At 39.5% G+C, this 18,722-nt stretch overlaps 1 protein-coding gene across 1 annotated transcript in view; it reads right to left on the bottom strand.

The window, feature by feature from the left end:
- NBAS (NBAS subunit of NRZ tethering complex) overlaps positions 1-18,722 on the bottom strand; it is a 676,063-nt gene that overhangs the window by 22,517 nt on the left and 634,824 nt on the right. Inside the window, exon 51 of the mRNA XM_063442147.1 lies at positions 18,529-18,657. Coding sequence (XP_063298217.1) covers positions 18,529-18,657 — 129 coding nt within the window. The remainder of the gene's footprint in view (positions 1-18,528; positions 18,658-18,722) is intronic.

Genomic DNA, 18,722 nt, shown 5'->3' with positions numbered 1-18,722 from the left:
TTGTGTTTAGCTGTAATTTTCCGCTCTCTCATTTACTGTTCCTATACAAATTATATATTGTTTTTTTCAGGACAAAAAAGGCTTTCTTTACATACCATTATTTATATAATCTCATGTAATTTAATTTTAAAAAACAAACAAATATGATGAAAAATAAAAAAAAATAAAAAATTTTTTTACTTTTACTTGAAAAATCTTTTACTCATCTACAAAAGCGAATAAAAAAAACTGCTAAATAGATTAAAAATATTGTCCTGAGTTTTCAAAACATATATTTTTTCAAATTTATCAATAGTGACATTGTAACACTATTATCTGTCAAAAGTCTCTGAATAACACCCCACATGTACATATTTTTTTTTAAAGTAGACAAACCAGGGTATTCAATATAGGGTATGTCCAGTCTTTTTTAGTAGCCACCTAGTCGCAAACACTGGCCAAAGTTAGCGTTCATATTTGTTTTTTGTGTGAAAAAACTAAAAAACTAAATTGAACGCTAATTTTGGCCAGTGTTTGTGACTAAGTGGCTACTAAAAAAGACTGGACATACCCCATTTGCAATACCTTTTGTTGTCATCTTTTGCAAATGGTATGCCATCATGGGGGTAATTTGCATTACTGGGCTACCATACACTCTCAAAGGCAACATAACCAACCTGGCCATTTTCAATGTAAAAATATTTGACCCATATATTTGACCCTGTAACTTTCAAAAACGCTATAAAATCTGTACATGGGGGGTACTGTTATACTCGGGAGACTTTCTTGAACACAAATATTAGTGTTTCAAAATAGGAAAACATATCACAACAATTATATCATCAGTAAAAGTGCTGTTTGTGTGTGAAAAATGCGAAACAAAGTCACTTTCACTGACAATATCATCGCTGTGATAGGTTTTACTGTTTTGAATCACTAATATTTGTGTTCAGTGAAGTCTCCCGAGTAAAACGGTAACCCCCCATGAACAGGTTTTAGGGTGTCATAGAAAGTTACAGGGTAAAATACAGTGCTAGCAAATTAAATTCTCTGGAATTTCGGCCTGGGTTGGCAGGCAGGTCCCTCAAATTGCAATTAATAAAATTACTTAATTATGTAAAAATATTACATAAATATGCACGTAGAATTTAAATATATATGTATATTTATATATTTGAAGTCTACGTGTAATTTATATAATTATTTATGTAATTTTGTATATGGACATATGTATATTTTGTATTATTTTTATTTATTTATATATACATAGATATATATACAATTTCATTCTAAGTGTATTTTGATATAAATATATATATTTTAATATCAAAATACAGTTAGAATAAAATTTCATATAGATATGTCATTTTTTTTTAATTTTATTATTATTTTTTAATTTTTGTAATTTAATTTAATTTACTTATTATTTGTATTTTATAATAATATATATATATATATACAATATGTATAGTTATTATATATATATATATACACGTGTGTAATTTAATTATAAGTGTATTTTTATATTAATATATGTACATATTAATATAAAAATACACTTAGTATGATATTATATATATGATATATAGACATATATTATATGAATATAATATATGTCTATATATCATATATATATACACACATATATAATAATTTTTTTTATTATTAACATTAACTTTATTTATTTTTTCTGATTTTACACTAGCAGGGAGACTGCCTGTCAGCACAGACAGTCCCCCTGCAGGCATACAGATGGACATCTATTGTGACCATGTGGTCGCTCTGTTGAGCGATCACATGGCCCCAGGGGTCCTAATCCGCCATGGGGAGACTGTTTGGGCTGCAGGCAGTCTCCCCACACCGGGAGCACCGCCGATCGCCGCCGGGGGAACGACGGCGATCGGGTAAGTACATTGCACCGTTAGGACGGTTCAGGACCGTCATCGGTCGGCAATGCAAAAATGCAGATGACGGTCCTGAACCGTCCTCGGTCGCTAAGGGGTTAAAAAGCAAAAAAAAAAAAAAACTACAGAAATATTAATTCTGATAAAACATTATTCAAACTAATAATATCAAGGACCAGGTCTTACAATACTGACTGATTCTCAAAAACCTCTAAAGAAGATCAACCATGACGACAGCATTTGCTTATAGTAGAAAACAGACAGATGTCACAGCGAAAAAGCAGGAAGAAAAAAAGAAGCAAAACAAAGACTATTATACGTGATATATAAATGTGAAAACAAAATAATCACCAAACTGCCTAGAGAAGAGTTCTACAGAAAGTCAAACGTACACAGAATGAACTGTAAAACGACCAAAGTGAGTGATATAATGATGAACACAATTTATAGGAAAAACACAGCAATAACTAAATGCAGAAATACACAATGGTGCCATCGAGAATAGTAGAAAGAGGTTCAAGACTATCTGATGATGCATAAGCTGAGGACAAAAGACGAAAATAAGCACAAATGGGACAATTGACAAAAGTTAAAGAGATAAAGAAAGTAGGCGTAATGCTAATTGCATACTAAGCACAAGGAGAAATAAAGTAAATATGTGATAAGAGGTACGGGGGGAAACACTTATCATGAGCATTGCTACGCATTACCCACAGTAAATGTGATTTGAAGACATCACAAGGCTGAAAAACATACATAAATCATCCCGTTGGCAGATGTAACGATAGGCGCTCATTTTGCAGCAACTGTGAGAGAGAGGTAAATGACTACAGACAGAAGGACAAACATTTACATAAAGTGAGGGCTGGGGGAGAAGGTAAACAAAACAACATCTGGAGTGTGTGCCAATTTAGCCACATAAGCCCAATTCGTGAAAACTGCTGAATGGCTCTTCTCAAAATTTCATATCCAAAAAGCCAGCAATAAAAAGAGTCCCAAAAAAAAACAAAAAAAAAAAACATTTCCAATTGCTCTAGTTGTTGGGATGAAAAGAAATGAAGCACAATCTTCACTATCAGCAATCCCACACCATCCTTTTATAACTATAAACATTTATAAAAGTGTCAATGGCGCCTAACACATGGCTAAATAATGCATCGTAGCAGCAAGTGGCACTGTATTTTTCACACGGCTTATGATGAGAGCTGTGCTAGCACAATATCATTGAATCGATAGACTATGAGTTCCCCTTGCCAGATGCTATTTGTCCTGTTTTCTGGTTAATAGAAACAACAATTGACTCTACTTAATGTATCTTTAGAAGATGGGGAAAAGTGCAGAATAGTTTATTATTATTATTTAACTTTTGTATGTAGTTCGGTAACCTGCTGAGTCCCAGACAGGTTAGCATTCCAACCATTGTGTGAAAAGATCAGGCGTGTATATTACAGTGACAGTGACCTGTTGGCATTGTAGCTGTTGGGGACTACATTCTCATGATACATAACCGGACAGATGTCTAAATTACCGTATATACTCGAGTATAAGCCGACCCGAAAATAAGCCGAGGCCCCTAATTTTACCCCAAAAAACTGGGAAAACTTATTGACTAGGGTGGGAAATGCAGCAGCTACTGGTAAATTTCTAAATAAAATTAGATCCTAAAAAAATTATATTAATTGAATATTTATTTACAGTGTGTGTGTATAGTGAATGTAGTGTGTATGAGTGCAGTGTGTGTGTATGAGTGCAGTGTGTGTGTGTGTGAGTGCAGTGTCTGTATGAGTGCAGTGTGTATGAGTGCAGTGTGTATGAGTGCAGTGTGTATGAGTGCAGTGTGTATGAGTGCAGTGTGTATGAGTGCAGTGTGTGTATGAGTGCAGTGTGTGTATGAGTGCAGTGTGTGTATGAGTGCAGTGTGTGTATGAGTGCAGTGTGTGTGTATGAGTGCAGTGTGTGTGAGTGCAGTGTATGAGTGCAGTGTGTGTGAGTGCGTGCAGTGTGTGTGTGTGAGTGCAGTGTGTGTGTGTGTGTGTGTGTGTGAGTGCAGTGTGTGTGTGCAGTGTGCGTGTATGAATGCAGTGAGTGTGTGTGAGTGCAGTGTGTGTGTATGAGTGCAGTGTGTGTGAGTGAAGTGTTTATGAGTGCAGTGTATGCAGTGTGTGTGTGTGTGCAGTGTGTTGCAGAGCCTTGGTGGGGGGTGGGCATTTTTTTTTTATTATTATTATAATGGTAATATTTTTTTTGTTAGATTCATTTTTTTTATTATTTTTATTTATTTTATTATTATTTATTATAATTTATTATTATTATTTTTAAAATATATTTAAAATATTATTTTTAAAATATAATTTTTATTTTATTATTATTATATTTTATTTCGTCCCCCCTCCCTGCTTGATACATGGCAGGGAGGGGGGCTCTCCTTCCCTGGTGGTCCAGTGTCATTGGTAGTTCAGTGGGGGGAAGAGGGGGGCTGTCAGAGCAGTACTTACCTTCACAGCAGCTCCTGTCAGCTCCCTTCTCCTCCGCGCCGTCCATTCAGCTCTTCTGTCAGCTCACAGTGTAAGTCTCGCGAGAGCCGCGGCTCTCGCGAGACTTACACTGGGAGCTGACCGAGGTGCTGAACGGACAGCGCGGAGGAGGAGAGAGCTGACAGGAGCTGCTGTGAAGGTAAGTACCGCTCTGACAGCCCCCCTCTCCCCCCTGTCTGTATTATGGCAATGAAAATTGCCATAATACAGACTCTGACTCGAGTATAAGCCGAGTTGGTGTTTTTCAGCACAAAAAATGTGCTGAAAAACTCGGCTTATACTCGAGTATATACGGTATCTTTTTTTTTTTCTCTCTTTTAAACAGGGGTCGGCAATCTGAACTAAATGATGAACACTAACGTTTAAAATAAAATATTTGTATTTTATTTTAAAACTTGTATTTTATTTCAGTGTTTGACATTTTCTGCAGTCGAGTTCCATCTACCTTTTTACGGTCAGCATAAGCAGTGGCCGCCTCGTACACTCTGACATACTTGTCCATGTAATTGCAAAAGCAAAAGGTGCCAACATATGTAAGCTCTGTATTAATGGCGGATTAATGCATATCTGTTTTAAATTAGGTTATATACCAATTAAGCTGAACAATGGATATCTGTAAAATAATGTAGCTGGAGAAAATTCCATTTGTACACCAGTGTCAAATTAAAAAAAGGCCTGGCCATTGATTTTCCAGATGCCTTTGAGGGACAAACGGATTAATTAATTTCATGAACTGTCTAATACAGTTGATTTGTGGTGGTAAGTAACTTATTAATACTAAGCAACTGTTCTTTTAGATTTGATTTAGAACACTAATTACATTTATCAAAGACAGGGATAGATTTGCCATAGATTTATAGTGCTCTATTCCCAATACAAATAAAGTTAAATACTATATACATACACAGACAAGAACAGACCAATACACTTTAGGAGTGGGACCACCAAGGAGGTGTGCCAGGCACAGGCAGAGATGTCTTGTGCTGCTACAAATATGTTTAACGGTGAGCTATAACTAGTACGTTCAGGAAGAAGAACACCAGAATCTGACAAGAGTTCAAAATCAGGAATGTTCTGCCAGATCCATGACTTTAGGAAGATAAAAAAAAAATATAGATGTCTAGTTACAGAATTTACTCTACTAAAATGTAGTCTGCAAATTAGTAGTCAAACGAATAGTTCTATATAAAAAAAAAATACGAGGTCGTATAAAATAATATAAAAGCCATGAAACATGCTCACTCAACGTCGTCTAGCACCCACACACTCATTACAGTCCACTCTCCTTGGCTGCCAAGTTACATCACTGTTGCACAAACTGTTCTCATTATATTAAAAATAGCTGGACGTTTTCCAAACAGACCTCGACAATGAAAACCTACAGAACTTACTGTACCTACCGGCTCCAGTTAAGGATAGGTAATACAGCTGTATAATTAAAATACATACATACAATGTGGCAATACATACATACAATGTGGCAATACATACATACAATGATGCAATACATACATACAATGTGGCAATAAATACATACATACAATGTGGCAATACATACATAAAAAGCCTGGCAAGTCTTAAAGTGGAAGTGAAAAAAGATAACATAAAAAAATGGATTATTGAATACAGTACATAAAAGTTACACCAAAAATAAAATAAAGTGACCAAAAATGGGTGGCTATACAAAGTGGATAAATATAAAACAACCTCCTAAATGGAGAACAAGTGAATTGTAATGAAAAATCTGAACAATATGGATATCTATAAAAGTAAACATAAACTGCACACAGTGTAAAACAGTACAGAAACAAGGGGACAGGGTGGGTAAGAGAAACCTCAGGACATAGGAAAAAATTCCAGTCTCGTTTCTTTTCACTTCTGGCTGCATGAGGTAACACTTATGAGGTTTCTGATCATTTTCTTTTAAATATTTTCATGTATAGTGGTTTCTTCTTGATAAGTCTTAAATTGGGATAGATGGGCATCTCCATTATGCAATTAGCATCATGTGCCAGGTGATTAAGGGCATGTGTCATGTATATGCAAATGCAGAAAAGTTGACATGCTGCCCATAGACTGAAAAGTTACTGAAGCACTCACATATGAGCTTAAAGGGACACTGTAGGCACCCAGACCACTTCCGCTCATTGAAGTGATCTGGGTACACTGTCCCTATTGCACTTAGTTCCAGAGAAACTGCAATTTTTACATTGCAGCAAAAAGTTTGCCTCCAGTGGCTATCTATAGGTTCCCGATGCTACTGGAGGCACTTCCTAGCTGCTAACGGACAGCTTCAGATTTTTCCCCACAGGAAATCAATGATTCATGCTTTTCTATGGGGAGGTAAAATGCGCGTGATGCATTTGCCATGCATGCGCATTAGGGCCCACTCATTGTGGGACATAGGAGGAGGTGGAGCCACAACCCAGCGCCGAGGGACTTCCGCGCTGAGATAAGGTAAATAAAGGGTTTTTATCCCTCTAATAACCGCGGTGTGGGGAGGAAGGAATCAGAGGGAGCTATAGTGACAGGAATACAGCTTTGTTGTATAGGGAGAGGTATTAGCAGTAGAAAGAGAGAAGTGCTCATGCCATTTTACAAAACACTGGTGAGACCTCACTTGGAGTATTGTATGCAGTACTCGGGACTGTATGTTCAGAAGGATATTGATACTTAAGAAAGAGTTCAGAGAAGGGCTACTAAACTGGTTCATGGATTGCAGGATAAAACTTACCGGGAAAGGTTAAAGGATCTTAACATGTCTAGCTTGGAGGAAAGACGAGACAGGGGGGATATGATAGAAACATTTAAATACATAAAGGGAATCAACACAGTAAAGGAGGATACTATATTTAAAAGAAGAAAAACTACTACAACAAGATTGGCTTTAGAGTTTAAATGATATCATAATAAGAATAACATATAAACAGTTTGTAAAATTTAGCATGGAAACAAGTCCGTAAGTAAAGTGTAGTTTCTTGTATTTGACACTAGTAGAGATGTCAATGGCCACACTGTGAACACTGTCTATGAAGCAGGAACTTGTTCTTCAAGGCCCCTTTTGCCATTCCATTATTCAGACTCTGTCTTTGACGACAAGGAAATAGAATATATGATCTGTAAATGTGTTCCAGAGGAGTTTCAGGTACTGTTGAGACTTGCACGCCTATTACCATCGTACCACAAATCTGGCGTAGTGTTTGCCTTGGTATTACTGGAAGTCTTAGAAGATTCCTCACATTTTAGAATTCTTTCAGGATGGTTTAGAAAAGGATTTGGCTCTTGACGGGTCATATATCAGCTTTTCAGCTACTCTTACACCATGAACTGGCTTTGCATCCGGACAACAACACTTTTGTTTAGGTTCTTGTACCGATCAAACCTTTGGTGCATCCTTCAGCTTCCTGTGAGTCTGAACCTACTGTTCAAGCTGATAAAATATGCTCCTTTTCAGCCTATGCATTCATTGCAGTTGTTATTCTGGAAGGTGTTGTCTCTTCTTGGAACGTCCTCCGCTCGGAGAATTTTCTCTTGCGACCTCCCTCTGTTATTGTTCACAATGATTGCACGGTACTGATTATTCCTTTTTGCCAAAGCTGGTCTTCCTCCACTAATATTAACCAGAAGATTTTTGTTCCCTTCTTTTGTCCTTCACTTACGAATGCCAAGAAAATTATTTCTGGAATCAATATGTATCAAAAGTCTTCAGATCATCACTATTGCCATTTGTTTCAAGTCCATAATCTAGAAGACTGGGTTACAAAGCTCTCCCAGCAGTGTCACTGCGCATTCTACTTGGTCAAGGGCAGTCCATATGTCACAATCACTGAGCTCCTGCCATCAAAGGAAGGGAAAACCAATTGTGTCTTGCCTAACAAATTAGTTCGAGCTCACAAGGCCTCACCCTTCACTGGATGCCAGTGCCTTACTCGTCAACTGGTCTGCTTGCGGAGTTGTTTCTTCTTGCTTTAATTTTCCATTGCTAGGCTATACAAAAAAACTAAGGATTTTAGAAAGGGGAAGCTTGCTGAAGAATTGTATCATGGGTTTTTCTACCTCATCTTTTTAAGAGGGACATTACCCAAGATGTAGTCTCCCATTGCGTGGAAGGAAATTAATTTGCGAAAACACAAACTTAGTTTTTTTTTGCATCATTTCAGCTGTAAAAGCAATAAATCAGCAGCCACAAGGTTAAAAAAAACATTACCAATACTGAATTATATTGGTCTGGATGAGTGGGTAGTGTGACAGATTTATAGATCTGCTATTTGCATAATTTCTATAAGGAAGAGTAGATGTTAATATTGGGAAGGAAAAAATAAAGAACTAAGAAATAATATATGAACACTCTGACCAGGAGCTTGGATTACTTGGCAGTAGAACAAAATAAAAGCATAGCAGGGCATGAGATAAAGGCAGAATGTACTCTTGATAGGCCAAGTGGTCTATATTTCATGTTACATTTAATATATCGATGTGCAAAACACGATTCTAAACACAGGATAAATGAGAGGTAGCGCGGGATGCAGATACATTGTAAATCAACAAACAATAAACACCAGTGAATTCATGACAGCTGCTCGGAAACCAGAATTCGTACATAAAACATAAAGCTATATCTTCAAATTAAGCACAGAGTACAAAGAAACATCTCACAGCATCAAAGATAGCTTCTCAGAGAGCCATGCAAAGCACCCCATTTCAAACCAGATAAAGGCAAACTGTGTGCCTTATTATTTTAGATAGTAACAGTCATCACAAACCTCACCAGGAAGTCGAGGTATAATAAATAGGCTATCAATTTCATTATCTTGTGTGTAATTTTATGTGATTTCAGAAACATACGTTAAACCCTTAAGGACCAAACTTCTGGAATAAAAGGGAATCATGACATGTCACTTGTCCTTAAGGGGTTAAATTTGATTCTTCAGGGTTTTGTTTCAATTCAATTCACGTTCTCTTTTGTGCATTTAATTTGTTGTCCAGGCATTTTAATACACTGGAGTTATGTGATACACTTATTTCAATGAACATTGCTGTGCGTTGTGTTGATGCAAAGTTTTGTGACACACTCACACACTGCACATTACTGTGAGTCTTAGTCAGGGACAGATTAAGAGCCCAGTGGGCCTGGTGCTGACAATTATGATGGGCCTAATTACAAAATCTTATTGACCAAAAACAATAAAACAGTCCTACCACCTAAAAGCGTCAAGTATCTGATGGAGATGGTGCTGGAGGGAAACTCATAGGATGCAACTATGAGAAAACACATACCCCTATGCTAATCTCACACTTTCATCTTTCAAGTAAACCAATACCCCCTAACAGCAGTGTCCAGTAAAGCAGGAAGACTATGGATGGCGTAAAAGGGTGGGCCACTGACACAAATCACATAACCAGAACTGCAGAAAGGGGTGACACTGTAGACTTGATAAAGACCTGGGTACAGGTCAAAATGTTGCGGTGTCCTATAAACCTGCTTAAATCTATCACAGTGAGTGCCTGAGATTTTTTTTATTTTATACTAAGGAACACTGAGACACTAGCGGACTCTGAGAGACTAGGGGACACAGACACTACGGATACTGAGAGACAAGGAGCACTGAAACACTCTGATACATAGGGGACACTGTGATACATAGGGGACACTGGAGACTTGATAAAGACCTGGGTACAGATCGAAATGCTGCAGTGTCCAATAAACCTGCTTAAATCTATCACAGTGAGTGCCTGTGATTTTTTTCTTTTATACTAGGGGACACTGAGACACTCAAAGACATGGGGACACTGGGAGACATTGGGACACAGACACTAGGAGACTAGGGGACTTTGGGAGACTAGGAAACACTGAGGCACTAGGGACATTGAGAGACACCAGGGACACTGGGAGACATTGTGATACTGAGATACTAGGGACACTGGCTGGGAGACATGGGGACACTGGGAGTGCCCCATGTCTCCCTGTGTCTCTCAGTGTCCCCATGTCTCGGTGTCCTAAGTCACCCATTTTCCCTTAGTGTTTGTATCCCCATGTCTTCCAGTGTCCCTGAGAGTCTGTGTCCCCATGTCACTAGGACACTATGGGACACTTAGAGACATTTGGACACTGAGACACTGGGAGAGACTAGGGGACTCTGGGAGACTAGGGGACACAGACACTAGGGACACTGAGATACACTAGGGACACAGAGACACTAGGGACACTGAGAGACACCAGGGACGCTGAGAGACATGGGGACACTGAGACACTAGGGACACTGGCTGAGAGACATGGGGACACAGAGACTAGGGACCACTGAGAGACTAGGGACCACTGGGAGACATGGGGCCACTGTGTCCCTAGTGTCTCAGGGTCCCTATGTTCCCCAGTGTCCCAATGTCTCAGAATCCCCAAGTCTCTCATCGTCCCCATGTCTCGCAGGCTCGGAGCTGCTGTCTGAACTCTCTGTGCAGAGCTGCTCCCTCGCGGATCAGTGTGTAGAGAGGGAGGGAGGGAGGGAGATGCTGTAACTTCTCATCCCTACCTCTCTCCACACAAACAGCAACCCCTAATGGCCGGCACTGGTATTGCAGAATAATCTCTGTTTATACTAAGACTGACATTTGTATTGCCGGTATTACTGCAATACCGGCACCGGCAAGGCAGCCTCAAATACCTGAGAAATACCTGGCAACCATAAGAAATACCTGGCAACCCTAAGAGTAGTGTGTAACAACAAAACAAAACAAAAATCTTTTTTTTTAAATTTATAATCATGGTGGCTGATGCAGCTCCATCAGCCCCTATGTTAATCCGGCCTTGGATATACATATGGTATATGAAATAGGTCTATCTGCACAGCCATGACAATGGGAAGGGTGAGGACATGAAGGGGTTACTAACAACCAAGCTTCTGGATATTGTATTCCTCTGACTCTACAAGAGCAAAAAGTAACACCCAAAACCTACCTATACACTGCAGATTAACTCCGTTGTCAATACCCAAGAATGTTTGATAAGGGTGCCCTGGGGTACCTGAATGATGTTGCAGTTATACTTAAAGGGTTACTCTAATCATCATGACCACTTCAGTGATTTGAAGTGGTCATGGTGGTATGAGTATGCATAGGCAGCATTTCTGCTTGAAACATTGCACAAACAGAGAAATCTGCACTTTTGTGGTGGGGGCTTGCAAAACCCTAAACACACGTGACTTGGGCAGCATGGAACTCTGTACCGTAAACTGCCCAATATCAATTCTGTGCAAAATTTACATCTGTCCTCAGCGCGGTATGTGAATTCAGATACTAAACCCAGCCCCCTTTGACCATGTGACCAGTTTATGATACCTGGACTCATCTCTTTGATCGGGGGATTGAGTTCCTCTCATGCACAGGAACTTACAGGCTTTTCAAGTCTGGACTGTCCTTATGGGCGGGATGAGTTTGATGTGTAAAAAATACTGAAACCTTCATTGTTGTGGAGCTATACTGTCAACTCCAAGTGTTTTACTGCTGTGGAGTTCTGTGATATATAATATATATGTACATAACTCACAACAAACACTCCAACCACCATAACTACTACAGCATGCTATAGTGGTTGAAGTGCCAGGAGTATCCTAACTAGTCAAACCATTTTAGAATGGTCTGCCTTCTTACCTGGGGCTTGCCAGCTGCACTACAGTTATAAGAGAACCACAAGTTCTCACTCTGAGTTAAATCCAGCAGTGCGTGGCTTAACTCAGCTGACACTCTCAGCCATTGAGCTAGCCCCCCACTGCAGATCTTAGCTCAGGACAGCTAACTAAAGCTCCTAAGCAGAAGCTTCCAGCTCTGCTGTAAGAGTAGTGGGAGCAGGGAAAGGCACCCGGTGAGCCCCAGATAAGAAGTCAAACCGTTCTTAAACTGTTTGACTTCTTTCAATCGTGAGACGCTGGGGCATTCCTGGCACCATAACCACTACAGCACACTTGGATTTTTTTCTTTAATGGGGGTTATTGTTTTGGAAAGCTCATTGCTGTATTGCCTATTACTGTGCGTTTTATTGCTCTGGAGTTCTGTGATATGCTTGTACACAATGCACATCACTGTGGGTTTTATATGTATGTATTTTTGTGATACACGTACCCACAAATCTTACCTAGAAAAGCAGTGATAAGCACCTGCCTCCATGTGCTTATCACTTACATAAGGAATTGGGTAAAAAAGAGAGTTACATAAGAAGTTAAGCCACCACCATGTTTTTCTATACTTCTCATTTAGATATTCAAAGACAGAACAGTACAAAATGTCAGTTTCCCAAAATGTGTTATCCTCTAATTCTTTATATATTTTTGTATTTGCTTTATAAATATATCAGTTATTATTAGAGAGTCGCTGTATGCTCTGTATCCAATTACTGCCTCAATTTCTCAATGAAGGTTCAACAAAACCTATGCATTTTAATAAAAAAGCTTTATTTACAGACAGTTTGCGAGAAGGTGGGCTGTTTTTTCACCAAATTTACTTTTCCTAGATACTAGATGGAGATTGTAATTTACTAGACAGACATTTTAGAAAGAATTCAGTTCATTTCGACTTCGAAGTAAACTATGAACCAAGTTGTCCTTTATATATACATTTGTTGTAGAATGGTTTAGAAAATCAATACTGTTTTTAAAGAACATGACTTCTGTAATATCCAAAATGCCCTCTATTCATGTCATGTGATCGGCATTGAAAATCCCCATTTGTTAGCTCTTTCTAAGACATGTATCCACTTCACGGCTCTTATTCAGGGAGAAAAAAAAATCTCATTATAAATATATAAACCTGAATTATATGAAGATATAACAAGTTAGTGTGATAAAAGCCAAGACACATTAGGGTTTGAAATCTCTGGCCACAAGCTCACACTGATATAAGGAAACCATAAGACACAAGGTACATGTAAGTGTGTTTCAATACTGCAGTTGTTTTGTTTAGCTTGCTTAAGGGGACACTTTAGGACTTATCAGCACTATATATATATATATAGTTACATAGCTGAAAAGATATAAAAAAAAAAAAAAATATATATATATAATGTGTATATGAGGGCCTATATATAATGTGTGTATGTGAGCTTGTGCATAATGTATGTAGGAAACAGTTGGTGGGTAAGTAGGTACAGGGCCGGCCTTAGGGGTGTGCGAGCTGTGCGGCCGCACAGGGTGCCATGGAGCAGGGGGCGCCCTGCAGCCGCACAGCTCACACGGGCCGGCCGGGAAAAAAAGTAAATAAATAAAAATTGCAGCGGGGGCGGGTCTTACCGTGCGTCGGGGGCGGGGCTAAAATGCCATGTAACTGCTGCAGGGGAAGCAGGAAGGAGTCCCTGCTTCCCCAAACAATTAGAATCCAGGACCTGCACTGCTTCCACAAGGAACAGAGGTAACTATGTGATTGTCTGCTTGTGTGTGTGTGACTGTGTCTGTGTCTGTGTGTGTGACTGTGTGTGTGGCTGTGTGTTTGACTCTGTGTGTGTGAATGTCTGCCTGTGTGTATGTGACTGTCTGCCTGTGTGTGTGTGTGACTGCCTGTGTGTGTGTGACTGTCTGCCTGTGTGTGTGACTGTCTGCCTGTGTGTGTGACTGTCTGCCTGTGTGTGTGTGGCTGTCTGCCTGTGTGTGTGTGACTGTCTGCCAGTGTGTGTGTGTGTGTCTGTCTGTGTGTGACTGTCTGTGTGTGGCTGTCTGCCTGTGTGTGTGTGGCTGTCTGCCAGTGTGTGTTTGACTGTCTGCCAGTGTGTGTTTGACTGTCTGCCAGTGTGTGTTTGACTGTCTGCCAGTGTGTGTTTGACTGTCTGCCAGTGTGTGTTTGACTGTCTGTCTGTGTGTGTGACGGTCTGTGTGTGTGTGTGTGTGTGTGTGTGACTGTGTGTTTGTGTGTGGCTGTCTGTGTGTGACTGCCTGCCTGTGTGTGTGGCTGTCTGCCTGTGTGTGTTTGTGTGTGTGTGTGGCTGTCGGCTGTCTGCCTGTGTGTGTGTGACTGTCTGCCTGTGTGTGTGTGTGACTGCCTGTGTGTGTGTGACTGTCTGCCTGTGTGTGTGACTGTCTGCCTGTGTGTGTGTGGCTGTCTGCCTGTGTGTGTGTGACTGTCTGCCTGTGTGTGTGTGTGTGTGTGTGTGTGTGTCTGTCTGTGTGTGACTGTCTGTGTGTGGCTGTCTGCCTGTGTGTGTGTGGCTGTCTGCCAGTGTGTGTTTGACTGTCTGCCAGTGTGTGTTTGACTGTCTGCCAGTGTGTGTTTGACTGTCTGTCTGTGTGTGTGACGGTCTGTGTGTGTGTGTGTGACTGTGTGTTTGTGTGTGGCTGTCTGTGTGTGACTGCCTGCCTGTGTGTGTGGCTGTCTGCCTGTGTGTGTTTGTGTGTGTGTGTGGCTGTCGGCTGTCTGCCTGCATGTGTGTGTGTGACTGCCTATGTGTGACTGTCTGGGCAGACTAGATGGGCCGAATGGTTCTTATCTGCGTGTGTGTTTGTGTGCGGCTGTCTGTGTATGACTGCCTGCGTGTGTTTGTGTGTGTGTGTGTATGGCTGTCTGCCTGTGCGTGACAGGGTGTGTGGGAAGGGGGAAGGAGTGGGGGGGACGGGAAGGGGGGGCGCTGTGAAGGTTTTTCGCACAGGGCGCCCAAATGCATAAGGCCGGCCCTGGGTAGGTAGGTGAATTTGTATTGGTGGATAAATATAGGTCATTTGTTGCAGTGAGCTAGGTGACTGGGTGGGTTGGTAGGTGTAGGTTACTGGGTGCCTTGCACTCCATGCATCCTCTTAGTTTTCTCCTGAATCCAGGCGCCCAAAAACTTTTATGCATTTTATAGCATTTATTTCGGAGAGTGCTTTCTTCTTTAACCCCTTAAGGACCAAACTTCTAGAATAAAAGGGAATCATGACATGTCACACATGGCCCATTGTAGTAGTTATGGTGCCTGGATAGCCCTAACGCCCTTTCAAAATAAGTAGTTAAACTGTTTAAAAGGACCCTCTAAGCACCAGAACCAGTAGTAGTAGTTCTGGGGCTTAATTTAGTAGTTCTGTGGCAAAGAGATTGTCCTACAGGCTCAGCAATGTAAACAGTACCTTTTCTGTTAAAAGGTAGAGTTTACATTGCTTCCTTATACCACCTTAGTGGCAGTAACTTGGACTTTATGAATAAGTACCTGCAAAGAATGTAGGATCGACAGAGTGTCTTCACTCTCTGCGCGGAGATGCTGAATGCTCTCCATAAAGACGCATTAAATCAATATATCTTTATGAGGAGAATCTGATAGACCAGGGGAGCTCAAAAAGTAAATCCCCGGATGTTGTAGAACTACAACTCTCATGATGCTTTGCATGCCTTTATAATGCTTAAGCATGACAAAGCATCATGGAGGCTGTATTTTTAAAATCTGGGGATCTACTTTTTTGCACCCCTGTGATAGACGTTCATGCACCAGGGCAGTCCTAACATCATAACCACTACAGTAGGCTGTAGTGGTTATGGTATTTGGAGTGTTTTTTAAGACAACATTTCCAAATGTAGGGCCTTTTCTACCTTGGAAATATGTGCCCTTTTCAAACTAAATTCTAAGATAGAATATGAATGTATAAATAATACAATAACATAATGTATATATAGCTCATAAGAAGCATTATACATGACTCGACCTTGTACAATAATGAATTTATGTGTATATATATTCTAATTTCTTCTGGTAAAAAAATAGCTTTCTTTATTTAACATAAAAATAGAATTCTTCTGTATGTCACCTAATAATATAACACAAATGGAAACAGAACAGAAAGTCAGTACATGTTTTATACTGGAATCCTCCTAAGTAGCCTCACAGACTGAAGTGACCTAATCTCTATTCCAAAGAACGGCAAAGAGAGAGGTTCGGGCACTCAGTGGTAAATTCAAAACAGACTTGATACGAAATGTCAATGTTTTCACTATATGGGTATATCAAGCCATAGCTGTCTGTTATAAAAAAAGAACACTATCAGGCTTGCTTTGAAAATGTTTTAGTCTTACATTTTCATTAATGTTAAAAGCCCAACAGCTGATGGTATTGATGGGTGGACATGTCAATGTCATGCCCTCATGTGTCTCACTGTCTCATTTACATATAACATAAAACACACACAAGAATGCATTATACTGGCAATTCTATTGATACAGCATTTCAAATTGGCAATTCCAATATCCTTAGAGTGCGTTTAGAAGTTCAACCACCGAGATCCATAGGCCCTCATAACTAGAAAAGAGTTTGGGACACTTGCTGCTATCAGTTCATGTCACTCAAGATCAACCACACCTGCCTATGAAATGCATGTAAGAAAATTCCCTAAAGATAGAATATAATAAATGAAATATACAACTGGCGCAAATGTTTATGTGCATCCACACAGTACGTCCTAGAGGATATAGGCATTGCATATATTGCTTATAATCTTTTTGCATTCACTGAACTGGTTTTCCCCCTTTATAAATGGTCAGAGGCTGCTTTCCAAAATAAAGAAAATCTATATAACATAAGGTGAAATAAGAGCAATTATTAAAGGGACACTATAGTCACCAGAACAACAACAGCTTATTGAATTTGTTCTGGTGAGTAGAATAATTGCCTTCAGAGAAAATGCAGTGTTTATATTACATCCTAGTGATAACTTCACTGGCCACTCCTCAGATAGCTGTTAGAGATCCTTCCTGGGTCATGGCTGCCTAAAATGCATCCAAACATTCAGTATCTCCTCCCTCTGCATGCAGACACTGAACTTTCCTCATAGAGATTCATTGATTCAATTCATCTCTATGAGGAGATGCTAATTGGCCAGGGCTGTGTTTGAATCATGCTGGCTCTGCCCCTGATTTGCCTCTTTGTCAATCTCAGCCAATTCTATGGGGAAGCACTGTGATTGGATCAGGCCACCACTTCTAATGATTTCAGCAGCCTGCTTGTTTTTCTGAGTCTAACAGCATTCAGAGTTACAGCTTCAGGCTTGAATACAGTAAGATTTTGCTATATTTAAGGAGGCATGAGGGATCGGGGGGCTAGATGGTGGTGTTAACACTATAGGGTCAGGAATACATGTTTGTGTTCCTGACCCTATAGTGATCCTTTAAGTTTCTGTTTTGTAAAAATGGGGGACTGGGTTAAGCAGTGATAGGCACATGCAATGTATGATCATATTGTGTATTTAAATCCTCATTGTTAATGTAAGGCAGGCATTTTTATAAACAGCAACAACAAAAAATATTGTAGTATTCAACACTAGTTTAAAATTTCTGTATGTGCAGTGTCCAACCAAAATGTGGTATCCATGAGTCTTTGGAAAACAATCCATATTAAAGGGGGATGCATCACTATCAGACTACTGTATCATACAAAGTAATTCGCTTTGAATGAGGCACTTGCCTCACACTGAAGCCTAAAACAAAAGCATTTAAATGTTTTCTTTTTATTTTGTTTTTTACTCGAATTAACCTGCTTCTTTCTTATGCTTTCCACACCCATTCCAGGGGGGCATTGATCTGACCAATCAATGAACTATCCCTAGGAATGCTGGAAATGTGCAATGAACTGGTTTGAAACGGAGATAGGTGGGGAAGGGGGAAGCTGTAGAAACTCCTCTAGCTGAGAGGCATTCCCAATAAGTAATTTGACCAAGTTTATAAAAGTTAATTACATACTTTTCAAAGTTTTTTCTATATTTGTTTAAAAGTGTTCACTTGCTGGTCTAAAAAAATTGTCATGTGATGCATGTCCCTTTAATTAAATATGTATTTCTGAACGCACTATCTTAATGTAACATGAGAGTGATTGTCTTCTTTCTGGACACACGGATCAACTGGCTAGAATTTTTAGAATGGTTAGATTTTTTGGTTATTTTTTTTATATATCTACAGAAAGTCAAAAACACACAGACATATACCTCAAATGCACAGCATTTTGTAATTATGCTACTATTAAATTTCTACCCATGATGATTTCATTAAGGATCAAGGGAATTAATCTACCATTATAGTTACTATATTGTCGATTTTAAAATTGCATTTGAATTCTAAATACGGTAGCACATTATAACTGCTTTATTGTCACTGCATTCAAACCTGTCGTTGGCAGTATTTACCTGGGTAACTGCAGTTAAAAGCTCCAGTGCCTTTGAATGAAGATCTTGATTGTGGCTTTCAAAGAGCAGCTTTAGTGATGTCAGCAACATTGAGTGGTCCAGCAGCACTGTACATATCTCCTTTATACACTGTGATAAACAAAAAGCACAGTATGTGATAAAGTACAACCTTGCAGAAAATGAACATTACAATT

Source organism: Pelobates fuscus, chromosome 2, assembly GCF_036172605.1.
Source record: "Pelobates fuscus isolate aPelFus1 chromosome 2, aPelFus1.pri, whole genome shotgun sequence".
Lineage (NCBI taxonomy): Eukaryota > Metazoa > Chordata > Amphibia > Anura > Pelobatidae > Pelobates > Pelobates fuscus.
Note: the sequence above shows the minus strand (reverse complement) of the source record. Positions and strands in the feature narration are given on the sequence as shown.